The following is a 19,915-nucleotide window of genomic DNA, read 5'->3' on the forward strand; positions in this document are numbered from 1 at the left end:
ACTAAAAACTAGCAATTTTGAGCACTGCGGAGGATGTGTATATATTTAAGCAACATCGAACCTTTCATAAGACAGCCAAACTATCTATATAGATGTTGTGACAAAGTTCCAAACCTTAGCCGGAAACCGTTGACCTTTTCTCTCCCTAACCGATTACCCACTATAACAATTGTTTACTGTTTTATTAATCACCACAAACCCACCACCTTATGTTTTCATGGAACCATATTTGGATATGTTGTAGCTTATTTATTCACCTACACATTGGTATCAGCAGATGTTCTTAGAAATGTTCCAATCATAAGATATTTACATTTAAGTACAACTACTCACACATTTTTGGTATTCTATTCTTTAGACTGTTTTTATTACCCAAACCAGCTAGGTTGGGAAATTCCCTTACACAATATAAACAACAAGCCCTTGAAACACTGAAGTTTAATTTGAGCCACTGAGTTAATGGTAAGCCCAACTACTTAATAAAGTGACTGAATAATGATCATAATTATTAAATCATTGAGACAATGACCCTCTCATAATAATTATGATACCTATTTAATATGCCTGGATTTTCTAAACCATGTATTTTGTAGAGGCAGCTATACAGTTTAGTTGAAGCCTGGAAATAGGCATTATAGGTTATTACCAGGACTGGAACTCATTAAAAGGGTCTAAGTTGTAGTCTAGTTGTAAAATATGTGAATATCATTACCAGTACTTCAAAGGAATGTTGCTGTACCGATATACGTGTTGTTTTGTCTGTACTAACACCACTTAGACAAGAGCTATTCTGTATAGAGAGTCGTAGATCCTCCTCCTTCCTTAATATGTGCTCCTGTTATTACCGTACTTTTTCTAAATAAGGCGCCGGTTTTTAATAATTACGTTTTCAAGACTAGTGTATGCAAAACAAGAAATAGTCAATGAATTTATACATGGTGCCTTATAGGAGAAATCTCCATGCAGGTGGCGCCTTACTAGAAGGGCCCTGGCCCCTGGGGGCCTCTTTTAGAAGAAGTACTGTAACTACTCATGCAAGAGGGGATGTACAGTTTATACACAGAGAGGTTGTACATGCGTCATCATTCATGTCACATTCCTAAGGTTTTTTTCTCACCATATATACTGAACAACTGTATTGCTATGTCCAACTGTACTGAGCCTGACTATAGCTGTACTATCTTTTGCCTGGGATTAGCTATACTGTAGCCATTAGGGTAGCTACATTAGGGTAGAGTATATATAGTTCAGTGGTGCTGTATACAGCTTGCATTGTACTGGCTGGCAGATCCAGTAAACACTCTATACACTGATAGATAACTCGTCAGAATGGAGAGGATGTTTAGGGATAATTGGATGCCGGGGTAGCTCAGTATATATACCACCTAATTAAAGAAGCCAGTAAGTCCAAAATAGTCAGTTCTCAGTATCTGATACGCTAACAAAACAAGAAACTTCACATTGAATCATTACACAAGAATCATTGTCAAGAATGTGAGCCAGCTTAGCAAAATTTTGTTGCACGTGATCGTGTCCAATCTTCTGGCTTAAACAACTTGAGCCCTAGGTCAAGAGTTGTATTAGCAGTACAGCACGAGGGCATGGAGTTATAACCTACTTATTGCTGATTGTGTAATAATTTCGAGGATCAACTAATGGACCAGGATTCTACCCAACTGCATTGGGATTTGCCACGCATCACAAGCTAATAGGGTGGTGCTTTAGGTTCAATTGGACTGCATCCTGAGTAATTTTAGTCTCGCAAGCCAGATCCCGGAGGTAACATGCAGTCTAAGTGGCGTTTATATTGATATAAAGTGGTTAGTGGTTAGAGTAACAATGTGTGAAACCATATAGCTAATTAGATTTACCAACTCTACTTATGCAGTTTCATAGCTTCTACAAACACTTATCTACGGTAGGCCGAGAGGGGTCACCTGCCTCCGCCTACCGCCCCTATGAACCGCAAATTGAAGCACGCGCAGAGTTTTAATTTATCGACTGTGCAGACTGATCAGAAAATGTGTTGGCCGGCGGTTCTTTGTTTAACCGCCCGCGCTTAATGTGTTAATCGTGGGTGATTAACAAAATATCCGTGCGCGGTTCATTGTGGCAGTAGGCGGAGGCAGATTACCCTTCTCGGCCACCATATAGTCTTACTATACTATGTTAGTGATTCAGTTAGACACTCTTCAAGCGTATAGCTCTAGGACAACCTGGGTGGCCATATAATTATGTATCAAATCTCAATTCTCTATCCTCTGCTAGGTTGTTGGTGCTTTTATCGAATAGAATTCAGTTGGTGAAGCGTAAAACCAACCCACAAAGATTGTAATAATTGCCAAATTGATCTAATTGAAGCATTAAAAGATGGATAAATTCATTACCAGCATTCGCCGGAAGTACAGAGAGAGATCCTTAAATCGTGAAGAGCAATGGCCGCCAGTTTCTGGAGACAGGCTTATCAACTTGCAGTTAGTGGAGGCTGAAAAGAAAGAAGGATTTAGAGCCGGCTTGCCACAACATGGTGCACCTGATGATAAGGTCAAACGTACTCCATTTCTCCATGGCGACCTATTCCGAGTCAAAGAAGGCAAGAAACCAGTGAAAAAGATTATCGTTGAGGGCAATGCTGGGATTGGTAAAACCACACTGTGTACTATGCTTGCTGAAGGGTGGGCAGAGGGCAAGATCCTGACACAATTCGACTGTGTTTTATTGATTCCACTGAGAGAGAATCGAGTATCCTCAGCCTCAAGTCTCGCTGAGCTGTTCAAACTTCTCCACTCCAGTGAAAGGATCCGCACACCTGTAATAGAAAAGTTGGAGGATAGAGAGGGAGAAGGTGTCCTCATCATAGCTGATGGCTGGGATGAGCTCAGTGAAGTAAACCGTTCCAAAGTGTCCTTTCTCTATGACCTTCTCTTTGGTGATGTTCTTCCATTTGCTTCTGTTCTTTTGACCTCCCGACCTTCTGCTTCAGCTACTCTTCACGACCTTCCTTCTGTAGACCGTTTGGTTGAGGTAGTTGGCTTCAATGATGAGAATATCAAACAGTACATAGAATCGGAGTTTAAACAATTCCCCAAAAAAGCTTTTTCTCTTATCAAGCAGCTTGAGAACAACCCAGCCATTCAGAGTGTGTGTTCTGTGCCCCTCAATTGTGCCATTGTTTGTAACTTGTGGCATACTTCAGACCAAGAGCTTCCTTGTACGCTAACTGAGCTGTACAGTCAAATTGTTCTGAATTTTATCCTTCGCAATATTAAAAAGTACTTCCCTGCTTGTCCGTTTAACCTGAATAGATTTGATAAGATTCCGAGTGATCTACAACACACATTCTGGTTGATTTGTGAGTTTGCCTACGAGTGCTTATTACTAGATCAGCTAGTTTTCTCAGAAGCTGAATTGTCCTGTTGCTTACCCGAAGTTGGTGACAAGTTGCAGTGTTTTGGTCTGCTGCAGTCTGCACGATCACTTCTACCTGTTGGTCACGGCTTGTCATTTCACTTTACTCACCTGACCATCCAGGAGTTCTTGGCTGCCCTCCATCTTGCTACTCTACCCAATGAGGAGAAACTGAAGGTTGTTGAAGCTCATGCTGACAGTGGCCGGTTCAACATGATAAAGAGATTTATGTTTGGTCTTGCTAGTAAGTACCATGGTAGTCATATTGATAAGGTGATCAGTTTGGATGATGGTTTGATGGATCAATTTCTGGTGGCTAAAGAGTTTAAAATGTTGGATTTATGTCATGTGGCTTTCGAAGCTTCGGACCCTAGATTCTCAACAAAGGTTTGTCAAATGTATGGGAAAAATTTATTAGAAGGTAATTTGAGCACTCCCTTTGACTGTGTAGCTATGTTCTATGTTCTTCGACATGCTGCAAAATGTGATGATATGGTTATCGAAATATCCAATTGTGCAATCAGTGATAAGCTGTTGAAGGAACTAACTGACATACTTTCCAATGCAAATGGTAAACTGCAAGTACAAGAATTATCCCTCCAACGGACTAAGTTGTCTGGCAAAGGTGTTGCCGATCTATTCAAGAGAGCCTCAGCTGCCTTTACATCTTTAAGTCATCTCTATTTGAATAGGAACTTCACTGACGTCATGTCACCATTCTTGCACGCATCTTGTATGAGCCTCACACAACTGGACTTATCCCACAATCCTCTTGGAGTGTCTGGTATACAGTCATTAGAGACAGCTGTACGTGCAGGAGTTCTCGCTAATCTAGCATTGCTAGATTTATCCAACACCCTCACTGGCGATGCTGACGTCAACGGAGCTCTACTGACCACCCTCTTACAGTCCATTGCCTCTCACTCTGCTGAACTAGAATACTTACAACTCTCTGATAATAATCTTGGTTTACCTGGATGGTGTTCAGTTGTGGAGAACATTCCGTTAGGATTGAATCACATTATATTAAGAGCTACCCATTTTACGACTTCATTTCACTCAGAGTTTCACTACATAGTCACCTGTGAGATGCTAGAAATCCACCCTAACAGTTTAACAACATTGTATTTGAAAGGCTCCAATTTCAGTGGGAGTGCCGGAACTCTCTTACTGACAAAGTTTTTTCAAGCATTTCAATCACTGGAACACCTTGACTGCTCTCACGGTTTTCTCACCTCTGCCGACATCATAATGCTTATCCATCATCTCAAGTCCGCTAATGTGATATGTAAGAGTTTAATGACATTGTATCTCAGCAACAACTCCATTGATGATGAGGGAGTGATAGCTCTCACTGAGTGTCTACCAGAGCTGTTTCCTAGTCTGGACAATTTAAATTTTAGTAACTACCTGAGTCTGTATGGCATTAACCTCCGTGGTAATCCTGTGAGTGAGGAGTTGATACATAAGTGCAACGAACAGTTGAAGGTACTCATGCACTCATAGATTATGTTGCGTTTATCTTAATAATATATACACAGGCCACACGGGAATCAAGGAATTCTGCAGTACTGAATGAGTGGGAGAAAACATGTTTACCTCCACGAAATGAAGAGGTTAGTAAACTATGATTCATTAAATCATGCATTAAATTTACGGTCACAAATACTATTTCTTAGATGAATTGTACATTCCTTTTTCTTTGGGATACGCTGCTGGCAGAGATGATTGACATGGCTAGAGAGGTGAGTGTGTCAATTGCGAGTGATACACATGCATATAATTATTATATTGTGTGACACAATCTGTAGATCTCTTCCACTGATTATGACAGTAACTCTTCATGGTATTTCACTAACGAGCCAGCGGAATACAACCCAATCGTTTATGAGGTTGTGGATACAGTGGACACTCCTAGTGATGTCACTGATCCAGACACTCTCATCAATGAACAGAGCTTCTCTCAAGCATCACCAGTAGAGCACCACCCCACAGCTAGTGACGAGGCTACTTGTACTACAGCGCTGCAGTCTACCCACAGAACAGACCAACATACAAGAAGTGAGTGTTGCTATCCATAATTATCGGCATTTTGTATACGTGTATATACGTATATAGTGCATACATACATACATGTACCAATTCTTTATTATACACACAGCCTCTACTATAATGACTGATGCTATACCATCTGGTGCCACAGAAGAAGGAGATACCTCACAAGATGTCCTCACTTCATATCCACAAACCATTCACTCAGGTATATAGGTGGTAGATCAGTTATCAATAAACCTTGTATAAAAAATTTTACACGAGTCATTTGTATATAATTATACTGTTCTGCACATGGGTGTGAGCTAGAAAATTAGAATGTCCATGTTAAGAAGTTCAGTTTATTGTCAGATATTCCACCCATTACCCACATCCCTTTCCACATCCCTCTCCTTCTCCAAGGAGCTGATAGACTGTGGACTGTGACAATTGAGGAAGTGAAGGAGCGTACAAAAGTGACCGACTCTCAACTTGACACTGAAATTAAAGAAGTTGACATGTTGGACCTGGCAGCTCATTTTGACAATGTGGAGACCTACCCTGTGATGTTGGGGCTGAATCCTGCTGAACAGAAAGACGTTAAATATGCTTGGTTCCTCAATGACATGCAAACAGCAATGTTTCATACTTTAAAAGTGTGGAGACAGCATAATCCAGGTGCAGCCACGTACCGAGCACTAGTGGACATTGTACTGGATATGGGAATGGAAGCATTGGCCACTTATATTTGTCAGTCAGCAGCTAGGTAAGTGAAACATTAGTCGTACAATGCTGCCGCCCTGTTTATCGTGCAATTCTTCGCTTGTAGGAAACCTGTGGGATGCAACAGGATCTAACTTTCCTTAAACTCTTATTGTGTATGTCATCATTTGAGACTTGAACTGTCTTCCTAAATTTGTGCTGTTGAAGATTCTTAACAAATTTTATTGACTTTCTGTTAATCCTGCATGATGTTATGTCCTCAGCTTTGGGTATAGCATTGGGTATACTATAGCATTATACCGAGCTAGATCATCGCAAGACTTTTTCATATATTGAATGGAGCTAATTACAGTGTGTGTGTGGGGGGGGGGCTGGGTTACAACTATGTGTGTGTGGGTGAAATTGGGGTACTTTATACAGGTACTGGGAGGTGGCCTGTGAGGGCAAGATTGATAAAACAGTCGAAAATTGTCACGACTGACAAATATGTACAGTGCACTAATTGTGTATGCGTAATTAATTATATACATGTAACTTACCAACTGGCAAGTCTCCAGCGAATGCGTATGTTAGCAGATTACAATAATAGGATAGACACCAGAAAAGCAAAGAATAATTATGACTAGGAGCATGCAGAGCATTGTTTGGGGCGAGCGAGCAATTTGTGTTTGTTGTACAGTGCATGATGTGGTAATTTAAGTTTATTTATCAAATGAAATGAAATTAGTAACAGTGATTGTGTAACAGTGAATAAAAACCGAGTAGTCTGATGCAGTGGATTAGATATGACTTCCCTGTGCCAGCTGTATACCCGTGACAATTATTCTGAGTGGTGTAGGGTTGTTTGACTGTGGTGTAACATCAAGATTCAAGGCGAAACATATATATGAGTGAAAGTTCAGCATGAAAGAGCTGGCTATACAAACTAACATGAGGAGCAAGGTTAGGAGCAAGAAGATATTATCACTTTTTGCTGGACCCAAATTACAAGATAGTATACTGTGAACAATCCTTGTCGGGTAAGTAAGTTACTCTGACCTGTTGTAAGCGTGCCATGTGGCCTCAGAAGTTTCCATCTCAGCTGGTCTGACCTGCCATAGTGCTGTATTGTCTAAAGGTGCATGTGCAACTTCAGAAGTCTCCACCTGAGCTGCTCTGACCTGTCGTAGTGACTGGTCTCGATCTCTGTTTTGTCCTGTTGAGCTAGCAGGTTTATTATCACAAAAACACAAGACTTGGAAGTGAAACATGGCAAGTAAGCTGCTGTGACCTCCTGCAGGCGTGCCTGTATGATCTTAGGCTCAGAAGGTCCCTATCTGAGCTGCTCTGACCTGCTGTAGGCGCTAGGCATGCTTGTAGCCTCAAGAGCCCAGTGTAGCTAGCTCTAGTGCCCATGCGCAGCTTTCACGTAAAAGTTGGTAAAGAGTCACAAGTACAAAAAACAAATATCGTGCCGGTCCATGACACACACACACACACAGACAAAATTGCAACGTTCATCACTAGGAAGGGACTCGCTTCGCTTGCCCCAATTATAAGTGGCATTGTTTTGTTGGCCTAATCCTAACTAAAGGAACGTAACGTGTGAATAGCTACTATTGACCTACGAATCTACTCAAACTACCGTACTAGGAGCATGCAGAGCATGTTTGGGGCGAGCGAGCAATTTGTGTTTGTTGTACAGTGCATGATGTGGTAATTTAAGTTTATTTATCACATGAAATGAAATTAGTAACAGTGATTGTGTAACAGTGAATAAAAACCGAGTAGTCTGATGCAGTGGATTAGATACGACTTCCCTGTGCCAGCTGTATACCCGTGACAATTATTCTGAGCGGTGTAGGGTTGTTGTGGTCTTTGACTGTGGTGTAACATCAAGATTCAAGGTGAAACATATGTATGAGTGAAAATTCAGCATGAAAGAGCTGGCTATACAAACTAGCAAAGTTAGGAGCAAGGAGATATTATCACTTCTTGCTGGACCCAAATTACAAGATAGTATACTGTGAACAATCCTTGCCGGGTAAGTAAGTTACTCTGACCTGTTGTAAGCGTGCCAGTGTGGCCTCAGAAGTTTCCATCTGAGCTAGTCTTACCTGCCATAGTGCTGTATTGTCTAAAGGTGCATGTGCAACTTCAGAAGTCTTCACCTGAGCTGCTCTGACCTGTCGTAGTGACTGGTCTCGATCTCTGTTTTGTCCTGTTGAGCTAGCAGGTTTATTATCACAAAAACACAAGACTTGGAAGTGAAACATGGCAAGTAAGCTGCTGTGACCTCCTGCAGGCGTACCTGTGTGATCTTAGGCTCAGAAGGTCCCCATCTGAGCTGCTCTGACCTGCTGTAGGCGTGCTTGTAGCCTCAAGAGTCTCTGTGTCTTGTCTGAGCCTTCTTTCCTGAGTGTAGCTAGCTCTTGTGCCCATGTGCAGCTTTCACGTAAGAGTTGGTAAAGGGTCACAAGTACAAAAAACAAATATCGTGCCGGTCCACACACAACACACACACACACACACACACCATCTATGCACACACAGACAAAATTGCAACGTTCATCACTAGGAAGGGACTCGCTTCGCTCGCCCCAATCATAGCAGGTAATTTTCGAGGGACAAAATATTCGTGGTTCAGCAATATTGAGACATTTCGTGGGTAATATTTTCGTGGTTGGAGCTTGCACTGCATGCAGGTAAAGGTAAGCAAGGTCGCTTCATTCGTGGGTAAAATTTCGTGGTCAGACCTTCAACAACGAAAACCACGAATATTTTGCCCTACGAAAAATTACCCTCTATGGTATGTACATGTATACAGTCAGTGTGACACAGTTTACATAATTGTTGAGTTTTATAGTTAACACAAAATGCCCCGATAAATATACTCTTACCAGCAGGTGCAACTTTTGGCATGGCCGTTATGTGATTTGTGGAGGATATGGACAGGAAGGGGATCGATCAAGATTTCACTAGCACTTTGAGGCCCCTCCAACGATATGGGGCCCCCACTTATAACTTGCAGTGTATAGATAGTGTCTATGCCTGTAGCCTCAGCCTCATGCATGCTCTAAGTAAATCTAGATGTCCCTTGCTGACTATAGATCTTGCACAGTACTTACTCTGTCCAAGCTCTCTTGCTGACTAAGTGCAGAGTTTGATAACACCATGACTTTCAGGTGCTATTGGCTAATATTAGGCTAGCTATTATATAATACCAGCGCAGGAAGATGTAGATGTATATCCTCAATTATACTTGAACCGGCTGAACTCGAGAAAGTTGTGTTTATATATTATTTTATGCCCCTGTTATAACGGAATGAATTAGCTACTTTAACTGGCTCTGTTTCGAGTCTGTCTGAGATCATAAAGAGAAACACATACACACACAGAACATGCATGATCTATCTGCATGATAGCTTGATTCCAATTATACTGAAGCAACTGCATGCATGTTATTTAAATGGCCTGTAGCCAAACAATTCCATAAAGTATATTTGCAACAACGAAATTGATAATGATAATGAAATAAGACATTTACATGGGTAATAATGATGATGCTAATCACAGATGGTGTACATGTGTGGCTATGTGTACATGCATGCATGTGTGCATGTATTAAAGACAGAATTCAATAACAGAAAGTAGTATCTATAACAAGCAGTCTAAAAAGAGTTATCTATCTATAACTAGAAAGTTGGTTTGTGGCTTACCAGGACCTCAACAAAGAAGAAAATTGATTCTTTCTTTAGTTCATATTCTGAGTTACTTAAGAAACTAGAGTTGGCAAGTCCAGTGCTCCAGACCCTACCATCAACCCAACTTCATTAGATGAGGCTGACTTGGATCGTAAGAGATAACCTCCTTCTACATTCATCATCACTTCGTTTTGTTTCCTGCAGTTAAAAAGATTCGTTCAGCCACTGCAATGGTGATATAATTATGCCCCAGATTACCATCATAACTGTAGATCCATGAACAATATAATTTTTACGTATCATCACAAGGGCGTTCGGCGGTCGATATACGCCATTGGTTTAATAAATTCAGACTGAACAGGGAATCGAATTCAAAGGGTATTTGCTATAATTATTATAGCAAAACCAGTCATCTATAGGCCCTGATAAATTATTCTTTTTTTCATTTTATTCTATGTGCCTATTATTCTCACAAAAAATCTGCAGATTATTCCCCCAAAAATGTAACAAGATGTAGACATAAGCACAGTACATAATATAAATATAATTATGATTCTCAGTGTTATCCTGCTGAGCCAGACTTGAACGTACTGAGCCATAATTATTCACCTTCAGCATTTTTTTGCCTTGAAAACGTCGTTATGCAAAACTTAATGTCTTTATCAAAAATGGACATAGATGTCTATTACTCAATTATATATTCTCTTTTGTTATGTTAAAGTTAAATTATTCCGAGTATAATTTATCAGGGGCCTAGTTATAACTTTAACGAGTGTTGCAAGCGTGCGCTTGCTAATGCCTCTCGCCATGTTTTTGCTTTCGCTCAAAAGTATTAGAGTGTTATATAGAAGAGATAAATATTTTGCAATGTGCTTTGATTGTTTCACAAGAAAGGGGTGTCCACAGTTAATAGTGCATACTGATCGTCTTAAATGGCCTGTAGCCAAACAGTGGGAGTAAATCTTTGTCAAAGCAGTTAGTAGTCTGTGAGATAAGTATATAAAGTCAATCACAGAAAGTAGTATTTATACATGTATAACAAGCAGTCTAAAAAGAGTTATCAGAAAAAGTTGGTTTGTGGCTTACTATATAGGACCTCAACAAAGAAGAAAATTGCAGGATCTGCATGGGGTTCAAAATGGTTTCTATTTACTCGTGGTATGTAGCGTGCATGCACATTACATCCAGGAATAAGGGATGTGTCTGCAAGTTCACTATTATATATATATAAATGGCTACTAAAATTAATAGCTAGCTAGCTTCTTTATAGCAGCTCTTTCTGACTCTTGCATAGCTAACAAAAAGCTAGCGCTTTAGTGCAAGGCTAACTCATAAGTTGAATAGAAAGTTTGTGCGGACAAATGATGCTATAAAAGATTCTGAAGAGACTGTAACAGCCTTCAATGTGAGTCAAACTAGCCATAACTCGAGAAAGAAGCTTTAGTTTGCTAATCCACAAATCAAAATCCAAGAGAACGTGGCTAGAAGCCTATAGAAGCTGTTAGTTTTCGTCGCATTGCAACCGTTGAGCAGTTGCATCTGGAACAGACACACACACAGACACACATACAGACACACATACAGACACACACACAGTCAGCTTTACCGTATCCCTCGTGTGGCTACGCCTCGAGGCATAAAAATGCCATAGCTATAATTGTAAAGTAAAGTGTTTACAATTATACAATTAAACACACTACCGTATGCCTCTGGCATACGGTAGTGTGTTTAATAAAGTATGTTCATTTGACCTCAAAAAGACTCCAAGAATTCCCAGTTCACAAGTGAGGTCTACAGGGGTAACAATGTTCTTGCCTAGCCACAGAATAAGTCCAGGTTGTACTGGTGGATGCACCCTGTCCATGAGAATGTATGCTGCTCTCTTTGAGGTGTGTTTGATTTCCTCCAAGAGGGTACGAACATCATCATCATAGAAATTGTTGCCTGCAACAAGAAGCTGCATGTACTGTCCATAAATATATTAGTTATATATAGTTACCTCCACCCTCTCTTTGTGGTTTGACAACAAAATCAGCAGGCTTTTTTAGAGCTCTCTCAATCTCCCAGTCCCCCTCGGCATTCTACATACAGTAATGGCAATGCATGATTTATCGCTATCAAGCAGCTAGAGGCATATTTACTGCAGGAGCAGATTACTGAGATTACGAGAGATTACATTTTCTAGTGTGTACATTCCAGCAAATGTGGCCCTGCATGATGCTCGCAACAGCACCAGAATCTTCACAGAACCTATCATATAAGACAAGAACCATAATAATTATGTCATTATAAAGTGATTGTCAATACTTACTTCTCCAAGATTCCTGGGACTGTTATAAAGCTTGTTGTACCTTCTTAGTCCCAGCTAGTTGGTAGCCGACAGATGGACAGTTACTTGCTCGTGACATTTCACACAGTAGACGAGCATCCCACTCCTAGTAAATTGATGATTATTCAACCTTTGATGTGGACACTATGAGTATAATACAACAACAAAGGAGCATGCTATCAACTTGTCACACAATTGATATTGGATTGTGTGGTAGATTGGAGAGTGTCATGAATGCGATTATCCTTTGAAATTTAAATTGAATTAGCTGACACTTGAAACTGGATTGGCTCTGGAAGCACTATTGATTTTATTTCTGGTGATCTTAACTGCTTACTCTCCGTTCAGCCATTGTCTGGCTACTGCTCCCATCTAGATCTACACCACCTTTAAAGATGCTAAGTTATACTTTCTCCCGGACACAACTCGTTTTTTAGTGAGAAAGTTGTATGTACAATCTAAAGCCGTTCGGAAAAGTCTTCAACAACGGTAGGAAGACGGATTATTTTCAGCTAGGCTGGATGGCTGCGTGGATAATCGATGAATCCAGCGTTGACTACCACAGCCGAAAATGGAGTGAGCGTTCTCTTATCACCGAAAACAAATTCATAGTTTCCCTCATTACGAAAGGGATTTTCAGCGACCAACTTTATAGTGAGATCATACCGGACAAAAATACTATTGAATACGTGTTGAGAACTCGATAATGTGAAGATTTTGAACACAAAGATTTTATTGTATATACATGTTCGAGCTATGTAACTATAATTATAATGTGAAGATTTTAAAAATTTAAATACCGGAATACACACAATACATGTTCTTTGAACTAAAAACAATTAGACTCAACTATGTACTTGTGTGTGTTTAGCAGGGATGAATTTCATAGTTTCCCAGGGAATTATAAGTTTAAGGGTTTATATAGTATAATATTATGTATTACCTAATGAACTCCAGGAGTGTATATAAGGAGGAGTATCCAACTGTAGCAGTTGTAGTGTAAACCAGGTTCCGGTACGAGTATGTCATACCATAGGAGAGGGATAGGAAACTGATCACGTGCGCCTTGGATTTGTACTTGCTTTTGGATTGTTTTCATTCTGCAATGCGCATTATAATTATTATATCGTGTGTATTAAAGACACTCATTTATTGCTTTGGCTTTCTTTCAAAAATCAATGCTGCTTGTTCCTTGATCCGTCAAAAACTAATACTGGTTAGGTGAGTCTGTATAAGCTATAACTATAATATACTGACTATACTGCACTGACTACTAGATCTAGTCCCCTTAGACTTTGAGAAGGCTGTATTATGTGATCAGTACAGTTTTCTGTGCAGTGTACCCATATAAACAGGTGCAAGGTGAATGCTAGAAAATTGGTTTTTGCACAGCCATGCAGGTAGGGAGATAGTTGGGCATTTGCATAGGCAAGCTTGAAATGTCAGTTTTAAAGTTGTGTGGCTTGGATATGGATGTAACCGAGCAATAGATCTACATTGTACTTCTACATAATAATTATTGTCTGAGACGTCAGTATACCAAAGGTTTCCTCTATATCCCCAGTGCTTCATTTAGATTTGAGTATACCGAGGAAGCTTCGTCTTGGGATGTATCAGGCGAAAAAGTCCAAAGCATAAAGCTTAGAATTTGATGGATGCATTTGTCGTCTCTTTCAACAGAGAAAGGGTCTATATTGAACGTGTGCTTCCTCTAAGTCCCTTGTCAAAATGGATGAACCACTCGATACGTAGAAACTACTCCACACACACACACACACACACACAGTCTGACAGGAGTGTAGCAGCTCACCACATGTACCTGGCAGCGGCAGCTCTCAGTCTAGTGTTCACACTGGGCATACCGTACTCACTGACAGACCAACAGATTAGCGTTGAGTAGCTAGCGATGTTTCATTAATCATTTTGTCACTGTCTTTTGATCTCATGTTAATAAATAGTACAAGTAGCTATAATTATGTACATGTACAATAGATGTGTAAGTGTATAAGACAAACTGTTCGATACGTAAATAATTTAGTTACATTATTGAGGTGATCATCTTTTGTCACTGGACTCAAGCTCTGCAGCTTGTTGAGAGATTAACTTCTTGCTTTCAGTTTCGAGCGCATACTTCTTCAATAGTTCTTGTATCGATGTCAATGGTGATTTAGTATTGGGCTTCTTGATTGATTCTAGTGTGAGGAGTGAGGCATGATGATGTGAAGTGTGTGAATACATTATAGACATGTGACTATATACCTTGTGATCCATGACGATGCAAGTAGACTGGCTCCTTGAGACGGTCAATCACAGTCATGGTACTTTTGGGTAGAAGCTTGTCGCTGATTGAAGTGAAGATCTCTTGCACAGGCATAAGAGATGACCCCAGTTCGTTTTGTACAATGTCTGTTACCCTCCGAACATCATTGATACTACATGCAATATAACAAACAATGTAGTTTTCCCAGATTGCTTCAACTTTGGCAAGGGAATGAAGAACATGGCTTTCAAAATAGGCCGAATAGACAACAAATACGAATATCTTTGGGTTGTCGGCAAGGTGTGTAGCAATAGGTGGAAATAGTGGTGTGACAATATCTTCCATGATATTGATGGCGCCACAACAAAGAGTGTGTAGAAGATTACCTGATCCAAATCCATTTACCGACACTATTATGGGATGGTGTTTTAGCTCCACAAGATCTAGAGCTTGAATGTATGATGTTAAAGATATTTTATCATGAGGTTTATAAACGGCAAATCTTAGAGTACCCGTGAGCACTTCCGTTAAATATGACAAATGAATTGGTACCACAATAGCCAATCCATTAAGTCCACGCTTGATTGTTAGCTTCATCTCATTTGCTATCATTTGACTGTGTATTCCAGCTCCAGCTACTTTTTTAATCACAGAACCACTAGAGCCCGATTGACTAACAACCTATATAGAGAGAAAATTCATAGATAAGGGGCAAAAGTAATTGCTTTATACCTTTTCTATAAAAGGGTAGAGACATTCTCCTTCGAGTGATAGCTGAAGAATACTGTTTTGTAAAAAGAAAGACGTTTTCTTCTGCACTTGGTCACTGATCATTGCTCCTAAAGCTGCAGGGACTAGCCATGTAACCAGTAGTGAGCTCTCCTGGAGGTCACACAAAAATAGAGCTAGCTGAGAGAGTGAAAACCCACTGGCAAAACGTTTTCTATACGTCTCTAGATCTTCAAGAGTTACAGTTTTAACATCAAAATTTAATTTTAATGTTAGACAAGAGTAATCTGCAGGAGCATCTGAATTGTTCGGAAGATACTTAAGTGCTTCGCTAACGGGCGTTTTCATTCTGAACTGTCTCATGTCTTCTGCATAGCTGCTCATGTCTTGTTTCAGACTATCACTACCAAATTGCTCTATGATATGCTCAAGAAGGCTGAAATCGATATAGCTCAGGTAGAAATTGAGATGCAAAAAGATGCTTTCAATCGACTTAGCTTCTTCAAACAAGGAATAGTTTGATTTGATGAAATTTTTGTTTTCGTTTGTGATAGAGCTTGGCATTGTCATAAGCGTTTGCCGGAAATCAGTCACAGTTACTTGTTTCTCAGTTATCTCTTTGAGAGCTATTTTTCGTACATCAATAAATCTCTTTTCAAATTCTTTGATGTGGTCAGAAGTACCTATAAAATCAACATGGGTTTAACATAATTATCAACAGCATGTTAAATTAAGGATTTAAATTAAGGATTACCTGAGACCAAATAATTTGGTTCAACTGAGCGAAGAATCAGTGGCACAGCTGGTTTTCTACCTATAGTAGTACACGTATCAGTGACTATTAAACGAGCTTGATATTAACTCCATACTCTAACCTGGTGCAGGTGACAAGGACACAGCATCTTCGTTATTCGGCTCACTGGCTTGTGTCTGGATGACTGGAGCACAAGAAATGATGAAACACAGATTGTAGCTATTTATAAAGTAACTCACAAGTCCTACACACTTGGTCAGCCAAAGCTCCTTCACGACGACCAATCAAAATCTCCAACAACGACCGATAAGTGAAGTCAAGGATGATATTTTCCCATTTCTTCAAAGCTTCATACATGGCCTGTTGATTGCCATGTTTGGAGGCACAATCCTTCAGATCTGCTATATCGGCATTATTGAGGTCAAACCCTGGCTTTCTAACAAACTTATCATAGCTGCCAAGTAAACCAGCCAGGCTCCACAATTGTTCCTGCTCAATTCTTTGGTCCAGCTGGGTGTCTGTTACCCCAATCTTCTGCTTCAGAGTGTCAATCAATCCTCTGGTGTCAGACTTTGTAGCCATCTTGTACAAGATACGCCCCCTTTTTATGCTCTTGCATTCATGCGCATGCCCAGCCCCACCCCCTAACACTCAATGCAAGTTGAACAAAGCATATTCACATTACATTTTTTGCAGGGACACTACACAACAAACAAATGCTACCAAGCTATATTATTGAAAATTGTCCTTTGAGTCCTCGGGTTCAGATACTTTCTAAACTGTGTCCAAATCACACGGCCGTGAGGCATGTGACACCTCTCTGTGCTCATGTGACCCCTCCTCATCTGACCAATCAGGTTTATTCTCGGAGGAGACCAGAATAGAACGACTATTCTCTAGACCTCGATCATCATCTTCTTGCAGCAGTTCTGGTGAGAGGTAGCTATCACTTGAAGGAACCCCTGGAGGGAAGGCTGCACGACTGTGTGTGTGTGTGTGTGTGTGTGTGTGTGTGTGTGTGTGTGGATCGGAGGAGAGGCCGACTGTGTGTGTGGGTGGATCGGAGGGGAGGCCGACTGTGTGTGTGTGTGTGTGTGTGTGTGTGTGTGTGGAGGGGGAGGCTACATGACTGTGTGTGTGTGTGTGTGGGGCTGGGTTACAACTATATGTGTGTGTGGGTGGGGGTACTGTAAGTATATACATGTATAGGCTTTTTAGTATATACTTTTAGGTACACAAAGCTAGATATAGCAAAAGGAAGAATGTATTGAAGGAATATATAGCCCCTTTTGAGATTGTGTTACTAGCTACACATAAGATACCAACTTACGTACCTGCAGAGCTATATTTCGTTCAATGTAAGCAACTGAGGTCATGCAGGGTGTAATTATTGTCGAGATGAAAATGCCAACAGACATCAGTGTATCAGTGGAGTGGGATGGGTGAAGTATATGTATAATAATTAACATAAATTATATTCAAAACCAGCTCGGTCATTAATACTACTGCACGCACTAAACCACTACATAAGGCCATCATGCTTATAACTATTATAAGCTTTGTTCAGAAATACTATAAAGCTTCGAAGAAGTACTACACACACGTAGGGTTAGCTAGGGTTAGTACATTTAACCATAATTATTGTGATCAGATGGACTCACTGATGTCCCACTACTACTACGAACATGGCCACCACTCAAGTCTTGGTTCTCTTCTCCCCCCTCTGCCTATCACTCGGGAAGACTGACAGGGCCTCATGATCACCCACACCATGCCTGAGGCTTCGTTTCTTCCCAGCAGCTGTGAAACAAATAAGTTATCAATACGATAACGATAATTATAATATTATATAGATGGATGATTGTGTGTTTGTGTGTGTACTCACTGCGGTTCTTTTTGATGAGTCTTATTCTCTTGACAATCTTCTAGTAGATGATGCTCATGAAGATGAGCCCCACTATATAATTTAGGCCCATGCACGACTTTAGCTTAGGAGGCAACTATAGCATAGTGACTTTATACAGGTACTGGGAGGTGGCCTGTGAGGGCAAGATTTATAAAACAACAGTCGAAATTGTCAGTGACAAATATGTACAGTGCACTAATTGTGTATGCGTAATTAATTATATACATGTAACTTACCAATTAGTCTCCAGCGAACGCATATGTTAGCAGATTACAATAATAGGATAGATACCTGAAAAACAAAGTGCATGGTATTGTTTTGTTGGTCTAATCCTAACTAAAGGAACATAACGTGTAAATAGCTACTATATATTGACGTTCCACAAAATGTAAAATGCATTGACGAATCTACTCAAACTATGTACATGTATACTGAGTGTGACACAGTTTACATAATTGTTGAGACTATACTTAAGAAGTAAATCTAGATGTCCCTTGCTGACTAGATCTTGCACAGTATACTTACTCTGTCCAAGCTCTCTTGCTGACTAAGTGCAGAGTTTTATAACACCATGACTTTCAGGTGCTATATATTAGGCTATATATAGCTATACCAGAGCAGGAAGATGTAGATCTATCCTCAATACTTGAAGAACACAGTTTGTGGGGATCTGCGATGGGGGCCAGCCATACCGAAGGGCGATGGCATCACGGAATGCTGTTTTGTTGAGTGCTCTTCTATAGCGGTAAAGTAGCCTCTCGAGGCTAGCGGTAAAGCAGTGAGCCAGCTGGAGGCACCTTTTTCTCTTGCAAGGTCTGTTGCTAATTGCATTGGTGGTGTGAGAGACTCTCGTATCTCATTAGCCACTTCTAGTCCTGTACTTCTTTTATTTTGTTCTTCGTGTTGATTTGGTGTACAAGGACTTCATAGGAGTAATTTTTGTTTTGCGAAGCTATTAATTAAGTCAACGAGAGGTTTTGTCACCTGTTGTGATGATGACTGATACATGTGTATTGTTCATCTGCCAACCACGCAGGGTTTCCTATATTTAAACCTCCTAGGTGAGCAGGGAGGGCAAATAGGCTGGTAGGCGAACAACTAGGCCTGGTACTAGTTGTCTGCGCATGCGCCAGTCGTTTGTCAAATTCTGACAAAATTTAATGGATATTCTTATTCACTTTCGTGACATTTATATTCATGTACTATCGTGTACTAGAAGTCAGTTCCCGTTTTATCATTATTGGAATGGCTCTTATATAGCTGAAGCTTCTCTCTTCTTTGCATGCATGACTGAATAGCGCCAAGGGCGTATAAAAAAAGAGAGGGCATGCAACTCCACTATCAGTACACGTAGCTAGCAGAGTTCAAACGTGGGCGGAGGAATGTGTGCATTTGCATGAAGTGCTAAAAATAGAAATTTCATTTCATGCACAGTCATGCACATTCAACCGCCCACGTTTGAACTCTGCTCATATATAGGAGTTGCATGCCCTCTCTTCTTTTATACGCCCTTGATAGCGCCCTATATGCAGTATGTATAGTCCTATAATATTAGAATCCGCTCTTATTTCCCGGCTATAATTACACTAGCTGTTACTGGTTTTCGGATATCCCTGCATATATCTTACTTGCATCACAGATCCAAAATTATTATTATTTGGACACAAAATAATATGTATGTAAATACAATCGAGTCTTACACAGGGTTTGCAAGCCAAGGGTTTATTTGATGAGACGGATCCACTAACAGCTGTGAGTTTTATTATAGGGCACACTATAATTATGTATGGCCAGTTGGTTGTGGAAGCTAATCATTGCTAACCTTTAAGGAAATGTTTGCGTTTGGCATTCATGGACTACATACTTCAGAAAGAGTTAGACGAAATTGTTGTAGATTGGAATTCCCACTATGTTAGGAAACAGAGACATCTTACGTCTCCTTGTGGAATCCCTGAGAAGCTATTCAACCTATCTGAACTATATGGTAATACATCATACATTTATTACGGTATACACTCATAATGATGCATGATCCTCGAGCCAGAATTGCAAAATTATATATAGTCATTATAATATAATTATAGATTTGAGG

At 40.2% G+C, this 19,915-nt stretch overlaps 3 protein-coding genes and 1 long non-coding RNA gene across 5 annotated transcripts; 1 reads left to right on the forward strand and 3 right to left on the reverse strand.

Annotated features, from left to right (window-relative positions):
• The first annotated feature begins 343 nt into the window (after window positions 1–343).
• Window positions 344–6,401, forward strand: LOC135340568 (protein NLRC5-like). Of its 2 annotated transcripts, XM_064536928.1 has the most exons (9): window positions 345–462; window positions 967–1,067; window positions 2,269–4,896; window positions 4,950–5,024; window positions 5,088–5,153; window positions 5,220–5,469; window positions 5,570–5,668; window positions 5,863–6,205; window positions 6,269–6,401. In XM_064536928.1, the coding sequence occupies exons 3-9, from the start codon at window positions 2,371–2,373 to the stop codon at window positions 6,294–6,296; spliced, it is 3,387 nt and encodes a 1,128-aa protein (XP_064392998.1). In that variant the 5' UTR covers window positions 345–462; window positions 967–1,067; window positions 2,269–2,370; the 3' UTR covers window positions 6,297–6,401. The 2 variants fall into 2 exon arrangements, with proteins under 2 accessions (XP_064392997.1, XP_064392998.1); XM_064536927.1 differs by lacking the exon at window positions 967–1,067 and having other exon boundaries at window positions 344–462.
• A 5,140-nt stretch (window positions 6,402–11,541) lies between these two features.
• LOC135340205 (glutathione synthetase-like) lies at window positions 11,542–12,526 on the reverse strand. Its single transcript, XM_064536525.1, has 4 exons — window positions 12,512–12,526; window positions 12,188–12,280; window positions 11,845–11,926; window positions 11,542–11,789 (listed from the first exon to the last, which is right to left on the reverse strand). Exons 1-4 carry the CDS (start codon window positions 12,524–12,526, stop codon window positions 11,542–11,544), a joined length of 438 nt encoding a protein of 145 aa, XP_064392595.1.
• A 1,580-nt stretch (window positions 12,527–14,106) lies between these two features.
• LOC135340232 (uncharacterized) lies at window positions 14,107–16,520 on the reverse strand. Its single transcript, XM_064536553.1, has 6 exons — window positions 16,157–16,520; window positions 16,039–16,101; window positions 15,918–15,977; window positions 15,167–15,846; window positions 14,434–15,115; window positions 14,107–14,366 (listed from the first exon to the last, which is right to left on the reverse strand). The coding sequence occupies exons 1-6, from the start codon at window positions 16,497–16,499 to the stop codon at window positions 14,230–14,232; spliced, it is 1,965 nt and encodes a 654-aa protein (XP_064392623.1). The 5' UTR covers window positions 16,500–16,520; the 3' UTR covers window positions 14,107–14,229.
• A 77-nt stretch (window positions 16,521–16,597) lies between these two features.
• Window positions 16,598–18,425, reverse strand: LOC135340236 (uncharacterized). Its single transcript, XR_010396266.1, has 3 exons — window positions 17,803–18,425; window positions 17,579–17,717; window positions 16,598–16,899 (listed from the first exon to the last, which is right to left on the reverse strand). It is a non-coding gene; the product is annotated as an uncharacterized LOC135340236 (long non-coding RNA).
• Window positions 18,426–19,915: the final 1,490 nt, after the last annotated feature.

The sequence above is a fragment of the Halichondria panicea genome, chromosome 8 (genome assembly GCF_963675165.1).
Source record: "Halichondria panicea chromosome 8, odHalPani1.1, whole genome shotgun sequence".
Taxonomy (NCBI): Eukaryota; Metazoa; Porifera; class Demospongiae; order Suberitida; family Halichondriidae; genus Halichondria; species Halichondria panicea.